The sequence below is a fragment of the Carassius gibelio genome, chromosome B12 (genome assembly GCF_023724105.1).
Source record: "Carassius gibelio isolate Cgi1373 ecotype wild population from Czech Republic chromosome B12, carGib1.2-hapl.c, whole genome shotgun sequence".
NCBI lineage: Eukaryota > Metazoa > Chordata > Actinopteri > Cypriniformes > Cyprinidae > Carassius > Carassius gibelio.
In genome coordinates this window covers 22,899,762-22,918,692 of record NC_068407.1, presented here as the reverse complement: position 1 = coordinate 22,918,692, position 18,931 = coordinate 22,899,762, and the positions used below count along the sequence as shown (strand labels likewise).

Genomic DNA, 18,931 nt, shown 5'->3' with positions numbered 1-18,931 from the left:
GTATCGATATTTAATTACGTTTTATTTTATAACGTTTAAACGGTGCAAAGTTTACATAGTGAGAACTGCTACCTATGAATTAATAATTAATTCCCACCAAATTAAGAATTTGTGAGCTAGTTTTATTAATTACTACAACGTTAATTCGTGGCTATGATTTCATAAATTATAATTGTGTTTTAATGACGAAGTATTATAAGTGAATCTAGCCTGCACATTAATTAAACTTATCAGATGACAAGAGCATGGTTGATGTAAGGTTTGTTAGATTTACCTGCAGCTTAATGTATTAGAGTGAATACTGGCTTAATAGTCGTTGTTTTACCATATTTAGGTATAAAATATATTTCATAATTAAACTTCACTGACTGCCTAGTTGCAGTATGTGTTAGCCTGTTGTTTTGGCATTATTTTGCAATGATAAATTAGGCATTTGGCAATTTTAATAGTTTGTTACAATTTGGCCTAATCTGCAGGTCTATTCCACATACAGTTATACATTGCTATCATGTGTTAGTTTCTGTCATGTTCTGCATGGCCAATATGAAGTGATTTTATGGATTCGATTAGGCTCATTGTAGGACAGATGATTAAAAAAGGCACTAGGGATATTTTCATGATCTCAAAATATTCTAACAAGTACACTCTCACTTTTCCAAGATACATATAACAATCAAAAAGGGAAATCCCTGCCCGAATTGAAGAGATGCACCACATGCTGCAAGGACTTTCACTTTTCATATATATATATATATATATATATATATTCCAGTTGAATATGTTAAACAAATGTTTCTTATTTATCTCTCTCTGTCTCTCGCTCTCTCTTTCTCTAGAGTTGAAGCCTACAGCCATTCTATCCATGCAGCAACTGATGGAAAAGGGGTTCACTTTGGTGCTGTTGTGATGTTGTCACAAAAATGACATGTAAATTCTGTACAGACCAAGAGTTTGGACACACCTTCTCATTCAAAGAGTTTTCTTTATTTTCATGACTATGAAAATTGTAGATTCACACTGAAGGCATCAAAACTATGAATGAACACATGTGGAATTATATATGGAATTATATACATAACAAAAAAGTGTGAAACAACTGAAAATATGTCATATTCTAGGTTTTTCAAAGTAGCCACCTTTTGCTTTGATTACTGCTTTGCACACTCTTGGCATTCTCTTGATGAGCTTCATGAGGTAGTCACCTGAAATCGTCTTTCAACAGTCTTGAAGGAGTTCCCCGAGAGATGCTTAGCACTTGTTGGCCCTTTTGCCTTCTGTCTGCGGTCCAGCTCACCCCTAAACCATCTGGATTGGGTTCAGGTCCAGTGACTGTGGAGGCCAGGTCATCTGGCGCAGCACCCCATCACTCTCCTTCTTGATCCAATAGCCCTTGATGCCTTCAGTGTGACTCTATAATATGTATATAAATAAACATTCTTGAATCATTCTTGTGTCTTGTCTTGCTTCTCAACAACTTTTAAAATATTGGCAGTAATTTAGTGACTCCATATGCTGATTCCAACTTTAACTTACCTGATAATGAGCTAATTCACCTTAAGGAAGTGAATCAATATACTGTATAATTCAAGAGACATTTCAAGACTTTTAAGGTTCTTCATTTTTTAAAATTGTTTTAACATTGATATACATCAATTTTACAAAATTGATATTTCATTTATATTTTGTGTAAATTCATGTTTAAATTTAAAATTGTGACTCAAAGCACACTTAGTAATTTAACTCTGCTGCATTTTGAAGCTTACATTTAAAAACATGCTACTGAGATTAATATATTGATGCTATATACAAAGTAACGTGACTGCAGTTTCAGGAACGCAGTTTACAACAGGATACTAGAACTGCGTTCCTGAAACTGCAGCCATCGCTATATTGGCCAGTACGGTAGGTGGCGCTGTCAGGAAAAACTAGGGTCCTAGAACTGCGGCCCAGATCTGCGGTCCTGAATCTGCAGCCTCCGGTTGTGCAGGAATATACTATTGATCATATTAAGTCATCTGTGAGATTAGCGAAATCTGTCATGCGCGCTGCGGAGGCTGTCTGTCAGTCACACACACACACAACAAGAACGAGCGCGGCGCACACACACGAATAACAGAACGAAAACTCCCGCTAAATAATAAAGAGTGACGATGGCGAAAAGATTTGCTTAATAATGTTATCGTGCACATTTTATCTTACCAAACATTTCTAATTTGCGATATTAAGAAGTTTGTCTGTGAGATCTGCGACATCTCTCATTCGCGCCGCGGAGGCTGTCTGTCAGTCACAAACACACAACAAGAATGAGCGCGGCGCACACACACAAATAACAGAATGAAAACTCACGCTTAATAATAAAGAGTGACGATGGCGGAGAGAGCAAAATGTTCCAAAGTGTGGTTATACTTCACTAGCGTTAGGGTGACCAGATGAGATTATTCAAAGATCAACAGTCTGTCATTAGTCTTTAGTGTGCCACAAAAAACAACAACATTAAAATCATGAACTCAAATGTCAATGTAAAAAGAAAAAAAAAAAAGAAAAAAAACAATGACTGTTGTAACATTGCGTAGATCAGACCTTTCTGTAATGCTAATGAGTTTAAAGTTTTGTTAGCACTTTATGAATACCCCTGTGACAAGTATGTATTTTTGTAATAGATCTAATTTTGTCATTTTTGTTACATTTAACCAAAAGTGTTTTATCAAACAGGGACACACAATTTATTTTTATTTATATTTTAATTTATTTTGAAGGTGCATTGTGTCACTGTAAGTTATTAGAAAACTGATAAGCTACTGTACATTTTCACTGTTTACAATGGCAGTGCCTGCCATCTCGTTTACAAGCATGTTTTGAGGCTTGTTTCTGTCACGGTTTTACGCTGCCTGAAGGAATACGGAGTCGAGGATAAACAAAATAAGGTTTTATTTTCCAACATAGGAGTTATCCAAACATGGATCACAGAGGAAGGCACAGCTCGTGAGTATCAAGTAGTGAGCAAGTAACAAGTTGATGACAAGTAGACCCGACAAAACAGAACTGAAAGGACAAGGCTTATGTACAGAGGATAATGGGGAAACACAGGTGGATGGAATCATTAAATTAACAGGGACATGGAACACATGAGGAAGATAATAGACACACCTGGGAACTAATCAAACTAAACACGGAAGACAGAAACTGGGTCACTGGGGCAAAAACACTAAATGAGTCCAGGTGTGTGACAGTACTCCCCCCTCCCTGTAGGTGCGTCCTCGCACCGTAGAAAACAACCAAGGAAGGCGTGTGTGGTAACTTGGGAGGAGGTTCCGGTGGAGGACGGACTCCCAGGAGGGGGCCAGCAGACAGGGACCACGGAGGAAGGAGCCAGGGAGGAGACGACGGAGGGAGGAGCCAGGGAGGAGACAGGAGCAGGAGGAGCCAGATGGTCCACCAGAGACCAGCCAGGACGGAGTGGCAGTCCAGTGGCGAACCGTCCCGCCCCGATGGCGCGGACTGAGGGTGAGCTGCGGGACTGACTGGCACCAGCAGGGATGGCGAGGAACTGGCTGGTCTAGGAGGAGGACAGAGAGGAAGGATGGGAGGAAGGACAGGAAGATCAGGACTGGACGGAACCAGCGAAAGTGGAGTAGAGGGACCAGCAGGTTTGGGAGGAGGTGGGAGGGAATACAGGAGACACAGAAGGTTCAGGGCTGGGCAGAACCAGCGGAGACACAGAAGGTTCAGGGCTGGGCGGAACCAGCGGAGACACAGAAGGTTCAGGGCTGGGCGGAACCAGCGGAGACACAGAAGGTTCAGGGCTGGGCGGAAACCAGCAGAGACACAGAAGATTCAGGGCTGGGCGGAACCAGCGGAGACACAGAAGATTCAGGACTGGGCGGAACCAGCGGAGAAACAGAAAACTCAGGGCTGGGCGGAACCAGCGGAGAAACAGAAAACTTAGGGCTGGGCGGAACCAGCGGAGAGACAGAAGATACAGGGCTTTCCTCCATAGACCAGTCCATCAGATCCAGAACTTGCTCCATACGATCTTCAGAGACTGCATACAGCTCACCCTCAGTCGCAGGAGTGTGGGCAGGGCTTTCCTCCACGCCCTCGATCTCCACGAGGACTCCCACGATGCACGGTGTTGCCGGCTCACACACCTGGTCAGTCGCGCTCTCGAGATCCTGTTCCCTGTCAGTGGGTGGCTCGGGCTCTGCGGCTGCGGTGGGCTCTGGCTCCGTGCGGCGTGATGGTGGCTGGCTGGTCTCTGGGTCGGGAGTGGGACTGGCAAGATCCTCTATCGGGCAGACGGTGAAAGGTGAGCCATTTCTCGCCAGAGTCCACTCCACGAATGCGGCGAAATCCTCCCGAGGACCATCTTCGGACGACAACGCTCTGCCCTTGGGGTTCAGGCTGGCGTTGTAGAAGGCGCAGAGCGCGTCGTCCGGGTAGCTGGTGGCATTAGCTAACAGAAGGAACCGTCTGGTGTGGTCCTCGAGAGAGCGTCCCTCCTGCTCCAGCATGAGGAGGAGGAATCCGGGGCTAGAGAGGGGATCCATCAACACTATGAAACAAAAGGACTTTGAAAACACAAAAACAAAACGGAGGGAAAACACGCAGTTTTCTACTTTCTTTTAGGTCGGGTCTTCTGTCACGGTTTTACGCTGCCTGAAGGAATACGGAGCCGAGGATAAACGAAATAAGGTTTTATTTTCCAACATAGGAGTTATCCAAACATGGATCACAGAGGAAGGCACAGCTCGTGAGTATCAAGTAGTGAGCAAGTAACAGGTTGGTAACAAGTTGATGACAAGTAGACCCGACAAAACAGAACTGAAAGGACAAGGCTTATGTACAGAGGATAATGGGGAAACACAGGTGGATGGAATCATTAAATTAACAGGGACATGGAACACATGAGGAAGATAATAGACACACCTGGGAACTAATCAAACTAAACACGGAAGACAGAAACTGGGTCACTGGGGCAAAAACACTAAATGAGTCCAGGTGTGTGACAGTTTCCTGTTACACTTATGCACAAAGGGCAAATTCAGATTAAACTGCATAAGTGAAAACCAGAACAAAATAAAGAGTACATTTGTTTTGAGCAATTTCTTTGTCGGTTGTACTTTGTTTTTAAATAGAAAAAAATCGATTAAAATCGAAAATCGGGTTTGGTGTGAAAAAATCGGAGATTTTTTTTTTAAGCCATATCGCCCAGCCCTACCATGTTCTGCAGAGTACTGTTCCAACACACTTGCTTGGACATTGCTACTGATCCTGAAGACCTTGCTTAGCTTAGGTGTGTTTATTTGGGGTAGCTAAACTTTGCAGGACACTGGCCATCCAGGAGGAGGACTGAGAGTCCTGACATTAACACTTTACATTCAGTGCACGTGATTTATCAACACCGATTTATCACAACCTAAAATGTACAGCTCATGAAAAATAAAAGTTTCAGATGGACAAACATTAAATGCATAAACCAGTGTGAATAAAAAATATCTTAAAGGGGGGGTGAAATGCTCGTTTTCACTCAATATCCTGTTAATCTTGAGTACCTATAGAGTAGTACTTTATCCTTCATAACTCCAAAAAGTCTTTAGTTTTTTTATATTTATAAGAGAAAGATAGTCAGTACCGTTTTTCTCGGAAAAACACGAGCGCCAGGAGGCGTGACGTGGGCGAAGCTAAAGAATCACGAGCGCGAATAGGCTTTTGCGTTGACAGCGTCTGGAAGCTGTGACATTACCGTGTGGAAAAAAAACATCATCCAAAACAAACCATGGCTAACAGTCAGATTCAGCCGTATATTTATGATCCAGAATCAGATCCAGAGGCTGAAATTTAACAAGAGCAGCAGCAGCAACGACTACAGCAGGACGTCTCTATGTGATAAGGGTCACAATGACTTGCAAGTCGCAGCAGCACGGATTATGTGCGCAGCAGCATCTGATGCAAATATTCGAATGAAATATGAAATATTGAAGTCATAAACCTATTTGTAAACCCCAAATGACAAAATAAGAAATCAAGCCAAAAACTTGTTTTCAGTTTGTTAAACTTAATGGAATAACAAATAAACGAGCCATTTTCTATTTCTCGTTATTGAATTCATGTTCTCTCACTTGAATCCTCTTGAGTCTTTCCGTTTTCTGTTTTTAAATTGAAAACGGATTTGGAATGGACAGAAAATACCCTGATTCTGTACGTACGCTACGTTCTCAAAACTCAGGCAATTTGATAGTACCTAGAATAACAAAATCAACTGCGGGCGGCAGATCCTTTTCCTATTTGGCACCTAAACTCCTACCTAACATTGTTTGGGAGGCAGACACACTCTTGCAGTTTAAATTTAGATTAAAGACCCATCTCTTTAACCTGGCTTACACATAACATACTAATATGCTTTTAATATCCAAATCTGTTAAATTATTTTTAGGCTGCATTAATTAGGTAAACCGGAACTGGAAACACTTCCCATAACACTGTATGTACTTGCTACATCATTAGAAGAATGGCATCTACGCTAATATTTGTCTGTTTCTCTCTTATTCCGAGGTCACCGTAGCCTCCAGATCCAGTCTGTATCAGAGGGTCGCTGCAGTCGCCCTGATCCAGTACGTATCCAGACCAGATGGTGGATCAGCACCTAGAAAGGACCTCTACTGCCCTGAAAGTCAGCGGAGACCAGGACAACTAGAGCCCCAGATACAGATCCCCTGTAAAGACCTTGTCTCAGAGGACCACCAGGACAAGACCACAGGAAACAGATGATTCTTCTGCACAATCTGACTTTGCTGCAGCCTGGAATTTAACTACTGGTTTCGTCTGGTCCCCCAACTGAGCCTGGTTTCTCCCAAGGTTTTTTTCTCCATTCTGTCACCGATGGAGTTTCGGTTCCTTGCCGCTGTCGCCTCTGGCTTGCTTAGTTGGGGTCACTTCATCTACAGCGATATCGTTGTCTTGATTGCAAATAAATGCACAGACACTATTTAACTGAACAGAGACGACATCACTGAATTCAATGGTGAACTGCCTTTAACTATCATTTTGCATTATTGACACACTGTTTTCCTAATGAATGTTGTTCAGTTGCTTTGACACAATGTATTTTGTTTAAAGCGCTATATAAATAAAGGTGACTTGACTTGACCGCCCTCTAATGGCATGATGGTCATTTTGACTGTAGTGGACCGATTCTCGAAGGCGGCACATTTCATTCCCTTGCCCAAATTACCCTCACCCAAGGAGACAGCAGTACCTGTAATTGATCACGTCTTTTTGGTTACATGGCCTCCCGATGGACGTGATTTCTGACAGGGGATCCTAATTTGTGTCCAAATTTTCGAAGAAATTTTCTAAATTATTGGGAGCTACGGTTAGTCTGTTTTCGGGTTATCATCCGTAGAGCAGCGGTCAGTCCGAGCGGGCCAACCAAGATTTGGAGAGAACGTTGTGATGGTTGGTCTCCAGGAATCCTTCATCCTGGAGCCAACAATTCTCCATGGTTGAGTATGCTCATAACTCGCTACCAGTGTCATCCACAGGCCTCTCCCCATTTAAGTGCAACATAGGTTACCAGCCACCAGTTTTTCCTAGTCTAGAATCTGAAGTTGCGGTCGCCTCTGCCCACGCTTTTGTCCAGAGTCGCGCACCAAGGCTAAGGCCGATCGCCACTGGTCAAAGTGGAGGCGTTCCTAGAGGGAAGGGTACTGTCATGGTTGGTAAACCCTAGTCTCGTGTGGATGGGGTTTTTGTGTGTCGTTGGTTAGCACTGATCGTTTCATGTGGGCGTCTCCATTAATTGTTCATCAGCCACAGCTGCCACTCATTACCCGATCCCTACTTATTGCCCTGTCTTTCGTCTTGTGTTTGTCAGAGCGTTGTTTGACGTCTCCAGTTCGCATGCCTGGTTTCTTGTTCCTGTTCCTCTCTGTTTCATCTCTTCGTTGGATCCTCACACCTCTGGGATCCCATCCACTCCTCGCCACCACGGACTGCTCGTCTCAGTTCCTCTGTCACGCTCTCCTGCTGTCTTTTGTCATCGCCACTTCCTGGATCACCATCAGCCATCGCCACTTCCTGGATCATCGTCAGACATCGCCACACACACCTGTTGTTCCTGCCACTCTTCCCTGTTCATTGGACTCTCTCAATAAATTCTTATTCGATTAGTTGCACTTGCTTCCTCACCATTATTTACTGTTACAGCAGGTGCCGAGTCCTGTTGGAAAAATAAACTGCATCTCCATAAAGTTGGTCAGCAGCAGGAAGAATGAAGTGCTCTAAAACATCCTGGTATACGGCTGTGTTGACCTTGGACCTCAGAAAACACAGTGGAGCAACACCAGCAGATGACATGGCACCGCAAACCAACACTGACTGTGGAAACTTTACATTGGACCTCAAGCAACATGGATTGTGTGCCTCTCCTCTCTTCCTCAGACTCTGGGACCCTGATATCCAAAGGAAATGCAAAATTTACTTTAATCAGAGAACATAACTTTGGACCATTCAGCAGCAGTTGAGTCCTTTTTGAAGCAAGACACTTCTGATCCTGTCTGTTGTTCAAGAGTGGCTTTATACAAGGAATGCGACAGCTGAAACCCATGTCTTGCATACATCTGTGCGTTGTGGTTCTTAAATTACTGACTCTAGCTGCAGTCCACTCTTTGTGAATCTCCCCCACATTTTTGAATGGGTTTGGTTTCACAATCCTCTCCAGTATGCAGTTATCCATATTGCTTGTACACTTTTTTTTTTCTACCACATCTTTTCCTTCCCTTCACCTCTCTATTAATGTGCTTTGACACAGAGCTCTGTGAACAGCCAGCCTCTTTTGCAATGAACTTTTGTGTCTTGCCCTCCTTGTGCAAGTAGTGTCAATTGTCGTCTTTTGGACAACTGTCAAGTCAGCAGTCTTCCCCATGATTGTGTAGTCTACAGAACTAGACTGAGAGACCATTTTAAGGCTTTGCAGGTCTTTTGAGTTAATTAGCTGATTAGAGTGTGGCACCAGGTGTCTTCAATATTGAACCTTTTCACAATATTCTAATTTTCTGAGATACTGAATTTGGGATTTTCCTTAGTTGTCAGTTATAAACATCAAAATTTAAAGAAATAAACATTTGAAATATATCAGTATGTGTTTAATGAATGAATATAATATACAAGTTTCACTTTTTGAATGGAATTAGTGTAATAAATCAACTTTTTGATGATATTCTAATTATATGACCAGCACCTGTATATGTTGTAGATTTTATTGTGACTAATTCATGTGTGCATATGTTTCATTAAAAGAAAAGTTTCACCTTATTATCAGAATATCTGATTTATTGAAAATGTCTGTTTAATCAAATTATCTGACAGAATTATGTCTCTTGACGTACACAGGACTTCCCCAATTATTTAATCTGTTTAAACCCAGCCCTTGCTCATTTTCATCTGTGTTCACTTTTGAGAGCAATGCCTACATCTCAAAATCCAATCAACAGTCATTGCATAAAACCAAGTGCTGGTCCTATTTTTTATTTTTTATTTATTTTTTGTCAATAGTTTGTTACACTTGATTGTACATCACAACATGAATCCAAGATCCATTGCTAAACTTCTGTTTTATGATGACTTTATTTACTATGGATGACATGGTTGTGTGTTTATGGATAGATTACTCCTGTGCAATATATGAGTTTGCATGTGCCAGTGGAGATCAGTGTGTGAGTCTGAGTTACCGCTGTGATGGGGTTTATGACTGCAGGGACCACTCAGATGAGAGTGGCTGTCGTAAGTTATAAGAGTTTAGAAGTCCTCTTTCAGCTCTTTGCCTCTTTTCAGCTTTTAATTCAATTTTTTTTTTATTATTATTATTTATTTATTTTTGCAGTTAATTGTGACTTTTGGGGGAAATAACAGATTAGGATGATGTTTCAGGAAGTTAATTAGTCTTTATATATTTATTTTAATTGATAGAAGGCACTTTTAGTCAATAGCCATAAGTTTCATAATTTTTATATGGATAGAAGCTACTAACTGTGTGTCTAGTTTGTAATCTATTTTTGTATTATTAATTAACAATTAGTGTCATTAAAATAACACTAATGATTACTAATAACTGGTATTTTATATGCAGCCACACGTGGGCCAGGTCTGTGCCATGACAATGAGTTCCAGTGCCAGGTTGATGGATTCTGCATTCCGAAAGCATGGGAATGTGATGGTCATCCAGACTGTGAGGACGGCTCTGATGAGCACAATGGCTGCCCACCTCGAACCTGCAGTTCTTACCAGTTCCAGTGTGCTAATGGAAACTGTGTGCCTCAGAGCTGGGTTTGTGATGAGGATAATGATTGCAGGGATATGAGTGATGAAACCAACTGTCCCACTCCACCATTCAGCTGCCCATCAGGTCACTGGTTGTGTCCCACAGACCAGGTGTGCATCACAGAGGCTCAGGTGTGTGATGGCCAGAGAGACTGCCCCAATGGAGCTGACGAGTCTCCGCTCTGCAGTAAGTACTGCTGTTGAAAACTAGTAGTACTGATGTTGATGAACTAATCAAATTGTTTGTGTCTGTGTGTGTGTGTGTGTCTTTCTCACTGTTTGCCTTATTAGATGAAGATGACTGTGAGGTAAATAATGGAGGCTGCAGTCATGGTTGTATTCAGGGACCATTTGGAGCTCAGTGTACCTGTGAACCAGGATTTCATCTGCTAAATGACTCAAAAACTTGCGACGACATAAACGAGTGTTTGATCCCTGGATTCTGCAGTCAAACTTGCTACAATGAGCGTGGCTCCTTCCGATGCTACTGCCAAGATGGTTACCAGCTGGAGCCTGATGGACGTACATGCAGAGTCACATGTAAGCATCATCTGCATCATTTACACATCAAACATGACTGCCCAAGACTATGAAGTATAATATGTTGTTGCTGAATTGCATTTATAGTTAAATGGCCAATGGATTAATGCTTCCAACTAACACAAAATCCAATATTTAAAGTAATAAGTATTATAAGTATTACAATGATAGTAAAACCTGAAATCTGTGATGAAATGTGTAATCTGCTACAGCTCCAGTTGATGCTTTACTTCTGGTGGCCAGACGCAGCCAGATCAGCGCTAACCGCATCTTCTTCAGGCCACCACTTATTGTTCCTGTTGTCAGTGGCACAAGCATTGTCGCTGTAGACTTTGATAATATCAATAAACGAGTGTACTGGGGTGATTCATCTGAGAAAATGATCTATAGTTCTTTCCAGAATGGCACAGACAAAAAACAGGTAACTATTAAGAAGAAATTAAGGTCTAGTTGTCTTAAAGGGATAGTTCACCCAAAAATGAAAACTATGTCATTAATAACTCACCCTCATGTCCTTCCAAACCAGTAAGACCTCCATTTATCTTCGGAACACAGTTTAAGATATTTTAGATTTAGTCCGAGAGCTTACAGTCCCTCCATTGAAGCTGTGTGTACAGTATACTGTCCATGTCCAGAAAGGTAAGAAAAAAATCATCAAAGTAGTCCATGTGACATCAAAGGGTCAGTCCAAAAATAGCAAAAACTACAACTTTATTCAGCATTGTCTTCTCTTCAGTGTTGTAAGACAGTTCAAAACAAAGCAGTTTGTCATATCCAGTTCGCGAACTAATCATTCGATGTAACCAGATCTTTTTTAACCAGTTCACCAAATCTAACTGAATCGTTTTAAACGGTTTGCGTCTCCAATACGCATTAATCCACAAATGACTTAAGCTGTTAACTTGTTTAATGTGGCTGACACTCCCTCGGAGTTAAAACAAACCAATATCCCGGAGGAATTCATGTACTCAAACAGTACACTGACTGAACTGCTGTTCAAAATTCTAACTGACCCTCTGATGTCACATGCCATGGAATACTTTTATGATGTTTTTCTTACCTTTCTGGACATGGACAGTATACTGTACACACAGCTTCAATGGAGGGACTAAGAGCTCTCAGACTAAATCTAAAATATCTTAAACTGTGTTCCAAAAATGTCTTACTGGTTTGGAACAACATGGGGGTAAGTTATTAATGACATAATTTTGCAAATTGGGAGAACTAACCCTTTAAAATGGCTTATGCATTTCAAGTCATGCATATATTACTTATATTTTCATCATCTACAGTTTGGGATTAACTAATTTGATGATGCTGGTATGTTAGGTGTTCTCTTCAGGCCTGATGGTACCTGAAAGCATAGCAGTGGATTGGGTGGGTAGAAACATTTACTGGACCGACTACATCATGGAAAACATTGAAGTATCTACTCTGGACGGCCGATTCCGGAAGGTTTTGATTACCAAGAATGTTACCAGCCCTCGCGGACTGGCTCTAGACCCCCGCGACTAGTATGCATATTAACATATTTACTGGTTTGTTTCTGTTTTGAGAGAATGCAGTTGTAGGATTAGTTCACTCATCTCCCATTATTGTCATTATTTACCCTCATGTCATTTTAAATCCATAAGACTTTTGTTCATTCACTTTTGTTTAACAGAAATGGCATTTAATATGGTAAACATAAGCTCAATCAAACTCAACTGAATGATGCACAAGAACAAACCTTATCAGTTCTCGTGTAAGTCATTGGTTCTTGTGTGTCAAGCAAGTACATCTGCGCATCCGTTGATCATATTTTATACAATCTATGCATGTATGAGGATGTTTATGTAAGTAAATTAAATCTGTTCATTATATCAAGTGATCACATCTCTTCAGACTTGATTAAACCACTCAATTCATATGGATTACTTTTACAATCTCTTCGTGAACTTCTTACGTCAAAGTTTTCATTGTGGGGACTGAAATATTTCAGGTTTTAATCATTTATGTATGTATATATTCATGTTTTGTGTTAAGAAGATGAAGGAAAGTATTTTGGGTTTGGAATAACATGAGGATGAATAAAAAAAAATGATGTGGGTTAATTATTGATTACATTGATCAACTATGGGTTTTAAGGTCTTGTATCATACAATTATAATTCCTCCTGTTTTCTTCCCAGCACCAATGTAATGTTTTGGTCAGACTGGGGTCAGAACCCAAGAATAGAACAGGCTAGTATGGATGGATCTGCAAGAAGAGCAATTGTGACTAACAAGGTATACTGGCCCAACGGACTTACACTGGATTACACAACTAGAAGACTATACTTTGTTGACGCCTACCTGAAATATATTGACTACTGTGACTACGATGGCAAAAACAGGCATCAAGTCTTTGCAAGTGACATGGTAACTATTTAAAGTCCCTGGTTAAAATCCATCTATATTTTACATGAAATATATGTCACAGTATGGTTTATCTAATGTTGCAGTTTTTACTCATCACTTCCTACCGTCCGTGTCTGCAGGTTCTTCAGCAACCCCATGGCATAACCATCTTCGAAGACAACATATACTGGAGTGACCGCTACACAAGCCAAATCATGAAGACTAACAAATTTCATGGAGGAAACATCACCACCCTTCTGACCAGTGTGTACCAGTGCATGGGTATCACCATGGATCACCCTGTCAAGCAGCCTTTAGGTTAGGCTTTCACGCAGGTTATTAATGAAAGGAGTGTCTTTTTTTTTTTTAGCTGACTGACAGCTGTCTGTTGGATCACATACAGGACTTAACCCCTGTGAGAACCATACATGCAGTCAGCTGTGTCTGCTATCAACCTTAAGACCACGATACTACAGGTGTGACTGCCAGTCTGGCTGGACCCTTGCCAGCGATGGTCATACTTGTACTAAAGGTCAGAGTCTTGGCAAAATGAGCATGTGCCAATTGAGGTGTTGAGATCTAACTGGCCTTTCACTTGACTTGATGATGCTGTAATAGTTGTTTTTCCTAGATGATACACCATTCTTGATGGTCGCCAGAGATACTGTAATTATGGGAATTCCTCTCAACCCCAATGACACATCCAACAATGCCATGGCACCAATTTCAGGCATCACACAAGGCCGAGATATTGATTTTGATGATCAAGAGCAGTTTGTCTACTGGGTGCAAGGCACTGTAAGTTAATCAGACAATTTCTTAGAGCACTGTTTTAAAATTAACCTATGAAATTACTCATAATTTGACAGTATTTTTTACTATTACACAATATTTTGAAATAGCTTGCCAATAAAGCTCATTCTGATTCTGATTCAAATCAGCAAAGCAAAATAATACTGAAAGATTGTGAAAATGAACATTTCAAAAAAGAAATCTTTATAAAAGTAAAAAAAAAAAAATTATATATATATATATATATATATATATATATATATAAAACACAAAGATTGAACCAAATAGCACTGTTTATAATAATAATAAATATAATAATATTAATAATAATAATAACAATTCCTTACATTTATATAGCAGTTTGCTAGGCACTCAAAGCACTTTACATTGTCAGGGGTTATCTCCTCATCCACCACCAGTGTGCAGCATCCACCTGGAGTGCCCACCACACACCAACTTACTGGTGTAGAGGAGACAGAGCCAATCAGAAATCATGAAAATGTTGATTTTAATTTTTTTTATTTTTTCACCAGGGCTCAATTTATAGAAGTAAGACAGATGGGGCCAATCGAACTCAGTTTGCACCAGCTGCTGTCATTGGTTTTCCCTCAGGTCTTGCTTTTGATTGGATAACACGAATCATGTACTACACTAATCCCACTGTTAAGGCCATTGAGGTGAACAATATTTTTTCACACATTAACACACTTTATCATATATGATATACAGTATCATCATATATATTATCAAATTAAGTTATTTCTAATTATTTATTTATTGTTGTTTTTTTATTGTTGTTGTTATTTTTTTATTTTCGCTCGTCTTCCCCCAAAAGGTCATTAGGGTTGAGGGATCTCAACATTACAGGAATACAATCATCACAAACACAGGGAAACCAGAGGGAGCTGGAGAGCCAATAGGAATAGCTCTTGATCCAGCCAGAGGGTAAACACATTTTGTGACTAGTTTACTGTATATTTGCCCTGCACTAATTTGTTATTAAGTATAAGTTATTAAGTTATTAATGTACTGTCTTCATGCACTCACCATACAGGACACTATTCTGGACCGATAGAGGTTCAGATAGTGGAGTTCCACCAAAGGTGGCAAGTGCAGACATGGATGGTGGAAACCTCAGAAACCTCTACACTGGCAACCTGGGCAGTGTTGAGTTTATTGCTGCAGACATAGAGGCCAGGAAAATCTACTGGGGTGTCCCTCAATCTGGGATGGTGAGAAGCATACACTTGTTCATAAACCTACATGTGGAAACAAGTAATTATGCACTTGTTCTATTTTCCTGGCTTTTAACTTCTCTGTGATTGGCAGATTGAATCTGGAACGATGGATGGTGTGAGCAGGGTGACCATCGTGAGTGGCCTGTCTCACCCCTGGGGCATCACTGTGTACCAAAACTACCTTTACTACACTGATCTTGACTATGAGGTTATTGAAAGAGTGGACAAGAACACAGGTGCAGACATGGTGGTGATGAGGAGTAGCATGGCAGGGGTGCGGGCACTGAAAATGAATACCAGAGACAGTAAGTGAAGCATTACAATTTGAAATTTACTTTAAATAAATGATAATTTTACAGGAGTTGCAAGATGTCACCTATGAACACTGCTAACTTGAAAAGTGGAATGAATCAAGATAGTAGCACTGGTATGTTGCCAGTGGCTAAATATTCAGTTTAGCGGTCATTACAAAATACTGACCATTCTGAAATATTAGTAAGTAATCTTAATAATACATTTCATCAGGCACAATTTAAGACTGAAAGTGTAATCCTCTGGATTTTAACTTTTGTTAAATGTTACTTATGTTCTGTTTACAATCATTTATTTAAATCCAGACTCTGCTGGCACTACCAATGCTTGCAGTATGGACAATGGAGGCTGTCCCCACCTGTGTCTGCCAAAACCTGATGGACAAAAGACATGTGCCTGCACCACAGGTTTTATCCCATCTCAGGATGGGTCTCACTGTGAACAGTATGACTCTTACGCAATAGTGTCATCTTTCAAATTTATTAGAGGATTCCACATTAACAGCTCTGACCACTCTGAGGCCATGGTTCCTGTGGGAGCAAGTAAGTAGTGATTACAGTATGCTAAACAGTTTGATCTCTGTTAGAGAGGTAGTGAATTCATTTAATTTAATATTTTTCAAATGATTACATTTTTTAAAGAAAAATCTATTTTATTATATGATGTAACATTTTATACAAAAAACAATCTGCTTGTATTCTGTAGATACTTACTCAGTTCTCAGCAAGCTGGACATGCACATTGCCTCTGGATTCCTGTACTGGACTGATAACAGCACCTACTCATCCTACAGAGGCATTTACAGGACAAAAACAGATGGCTCACGCTATTCTACTGTCATCAGTCAGTTAGGCACTGGAAGGATTCAGGGCTTGGCAGTAGATTGGATCGCAGGTAAATTAATGTGAAAGTGACACCATGTATACTGTGAAAGTTGGTCGTATGTGTTTATATATCAGACTGATTATTTTCTTTTTTATGTCAGGAAACTTGTACTTCACTAATGCATATACCTCTCAAACATACCTTGAGGTGTTACGTCTGAACACAAGCATTCAACTTATCCTGCTGAAGAGTTCAGTGGATCGTCCCCTAGATCTTGCTGTCAGCCCTAAATTGCGTCTCCTCTTCTGGACTGATGCTGGCCAGACACCCAAGATTGAGAGTGCTCTTTTGGATGGGACCAATCGGACAGTTCTTGCCTCTGAGAGCCTGTCATCCCCCCGAGGGTTAACAGTTGATTACACCAATGACCTCTTGTACTGGGTTGATGACACACTGGATATGATTTCCCGGATGGCATCCGATGGTTCACAGCGGCAGATTGTACGCTACGGTAGTCGATACCCCGCGCCATACAGTGTCGCTATTTTTGGCGAGTACATGCTGTGGGTGGATCGCAAACTGGGCAAACTGTTCCAAGCCAGTAAGAGTCCTGGGAATACAGACATGCCAGAGGTGATCCGAGACGGTATAGAGGATCTGACAGACATTGGAGTGTTTGACTCCCATGTTCAGCCCACTTCTGCCAACCTGGTCGGTTTTAACCCATGCCAAGAGGACAATGGGCGCTGTCAACAGTTTTGTTTTGCAATGCCTGAGCAGCAACAGCCAAAATGTGCCTGTGCCCATGGTTCTCTGCTCAGCAATGGAGTCTCATGTGGCTTTGGCCTGGATGAGTTCCTGATCTTCACCACTGATTACACCATGAACAGCATGAGGCTAGACCCAGAAGACCACAGCACTCCATTTCCCACCTTTACCCTGGGCTATGGCGTTTTAGCCACTGAGTTTGACTTCAAGGACAAGAGAGTGTTTTTTACCCAGTATGTGGGTTTAGGCAGGAGTAAAATAGGATACATTCTAACCACCAGCAGCACTAGCCCACCGATCACCATAGCCAGCGGTAGAGCTAAAGCTTTAATATTATCAGAATGAGTAAGCTGAAACCATCCAGTAACAATGTTAAAGTGTTCTCTGCTTTCATTTCATCTGTTAGATCTGGATGATCCTGAAGGTCTGGCCTATGACTGGATCCACAAGCGTCTTTATTTCACAGATTATTACAATAGAAGTGTGCAGTCTATGGCAATAGATGGCCAAAACCGTTCCTTCATTGCACATGCTGACCGCCCCAGAGCCATTGTAGTGGATCCCTGCTATGGGTAAGAAAAGTTCATACTTAAAATTCTCAACTAAACCCTGGGTAAACCAAATATGGGTTATCTGTTGGGTTTTTTCATATTTAACTCTGTCCATTAGGGATGCAGTGTTAACTGAAGATAAATTGAAATCACAATATGGCTTTCTGTGATTATCCAATTGCAAATTTAGTGATGATTTGTTTTTCTGACTGAACCATCCAGTTTTTCCTGAATTAACTTTTAGGACCATAACAGTAAAAATAAAAGAATAACTCTTTTTCATCTTGGTGCATTTTCTGTCACTGTTTGACATTTAGTTTTTACCTCTAACACTGACATGAATCATATAAATTGCATACAACGTGAAATGTTCTGTGATGTTCAGGTTTTTTTTTTAGCTGTTTGTTGCTAAACAGCTGGGTGTTACATTCAAACACTGCATCTCTCCACACAATAATTTAATTTAAAGGGCTTTAGAATTACATGGGTTAAAAGTGTTAAAATTTGGTTAATATATTTACAAGAGTTACTCTCCGAAAACTGATTTTGTTTGCTCAGATACCTGTACTGGACTGACTGGGGATCCCCTGCTAAAATTGAAAGAGCCACCTTTGGTGGAAACTTCCGGATCCCTATTGTAAACACAAGCCTCTCTCAGCCTAACGCTCTATCTTTGGATTATGATGAACGATTGCTGTATTGGGCTGATGCAACACTGTGGGTTCATACTGACCTCATTTTTACATCAGTTTTGTTTGATGAATATTTGTTGTTTGCAGTAAAATATAATGTTTCACTCTCTTTGTCACAGGGATAAGATTGAGCGTGCCTCTTTGACTGGAGAGAACAGGGAGATCATTCTTAGTCAGACACAGTACCCATTTTCTGTGACAGTGTTCCAGCAGGATATCTACTGGACTGACTGGAACACACGGATTGTGTACCGCGCCAACAAGGGCGACGGTTCTAGTCTGACTATTATGGCCACCGACCTTCAATACAGACCTAATGACATTAACGTCTTCTCTGCCAGCAGGCAGGAGAGCTGCTCGAGTCCCTGTCAGCTGTTCAATGGAGGCTGCAGCCACGTTTGTGTCCCGGGTTGGTCTAAATGGCACTTTAAAGAAAAAGTTGAATATACATGCAGTGGGCGCCAAAAGTCTGAGACTAAAACATTTTAAACAAATAAATAATGTAACAGATTCTGCAC

General features: G+C 40.9%; 1 protein-coding gene across 2 annotated transcripts in view; it reads left to right on the top strand.

Moving 5' to 3' along the window:
- Positions 1-18,931, top strand: part of lrp2b (low density lipoprotein receptor-related protein 2b) — a 105,373-nt gene that overhangs the window by 46,009 nt on the left and 40,433 nt on the right. For both annotated transcript variants that reach the window (XM_052570463.1, XM_052570462.1), the window contains exons 24-42: positions 9,664-9,780; positions 10,127-10,504; positions 10,609-10,857; positions 11,070-11,278; positions 12,187-12,371; positions 13,028-13,256; positions 13,376-13,553; positions 13,639-13,767; positions 13,867-14,033; positions 14,561-14,704; positions 14,863-14,972; positions 15,082-15,259; positions 15,357-15,570; positions 15,883-16,119; positions 16,283-16,471; positions 16,563-17,483; positions 17,577-17,742; positions 18,280-18,438; positions 18,533-18,822. In XM_052570463.1, the coding sequence (XP_052426423.1) occupies positions 9,664-9,780; positions 10,127-10,504; positions 10,609-10,857; positions 11,070-11,278; positions 12,187-12,371; positions 13,028-13,256; positions 13,376-13,553; positions 13,639-13,767; positions 13,867-14,033; positions 14,561-14,704; positions 14,863-14,972; positions 15,082-15,259; positions 15,357-15,570; positions 15,883-16,119; positions 16,283-16,471; positions 16,563-17,483; positions 17,577-17,742; positions 18,280-18,438; positions 18,533-18,822 (4,449 nt within the window). The remainder of the gene's footprint in view (positions 1-9,663; positions 9,781-10,126; positions 10,505-10,608; positions 10,858-11,069; positions 11,279-12,186; positions 12,372-13,027; positions 13,257-13,375; positions 13,554-13,638; positions 13,768-13,866; positions 14,034-14,560; positions 14,705-14,862; positions 14,973-15,081; positions 15,260-15,356; positions 15,571-15,882; positions 16,120-16,282; positions 16,472-16,562; positions 17,484-17,576; positions 17,743-18,279; positions 18,439-18,532; positions 18,823-18,931) is intronic.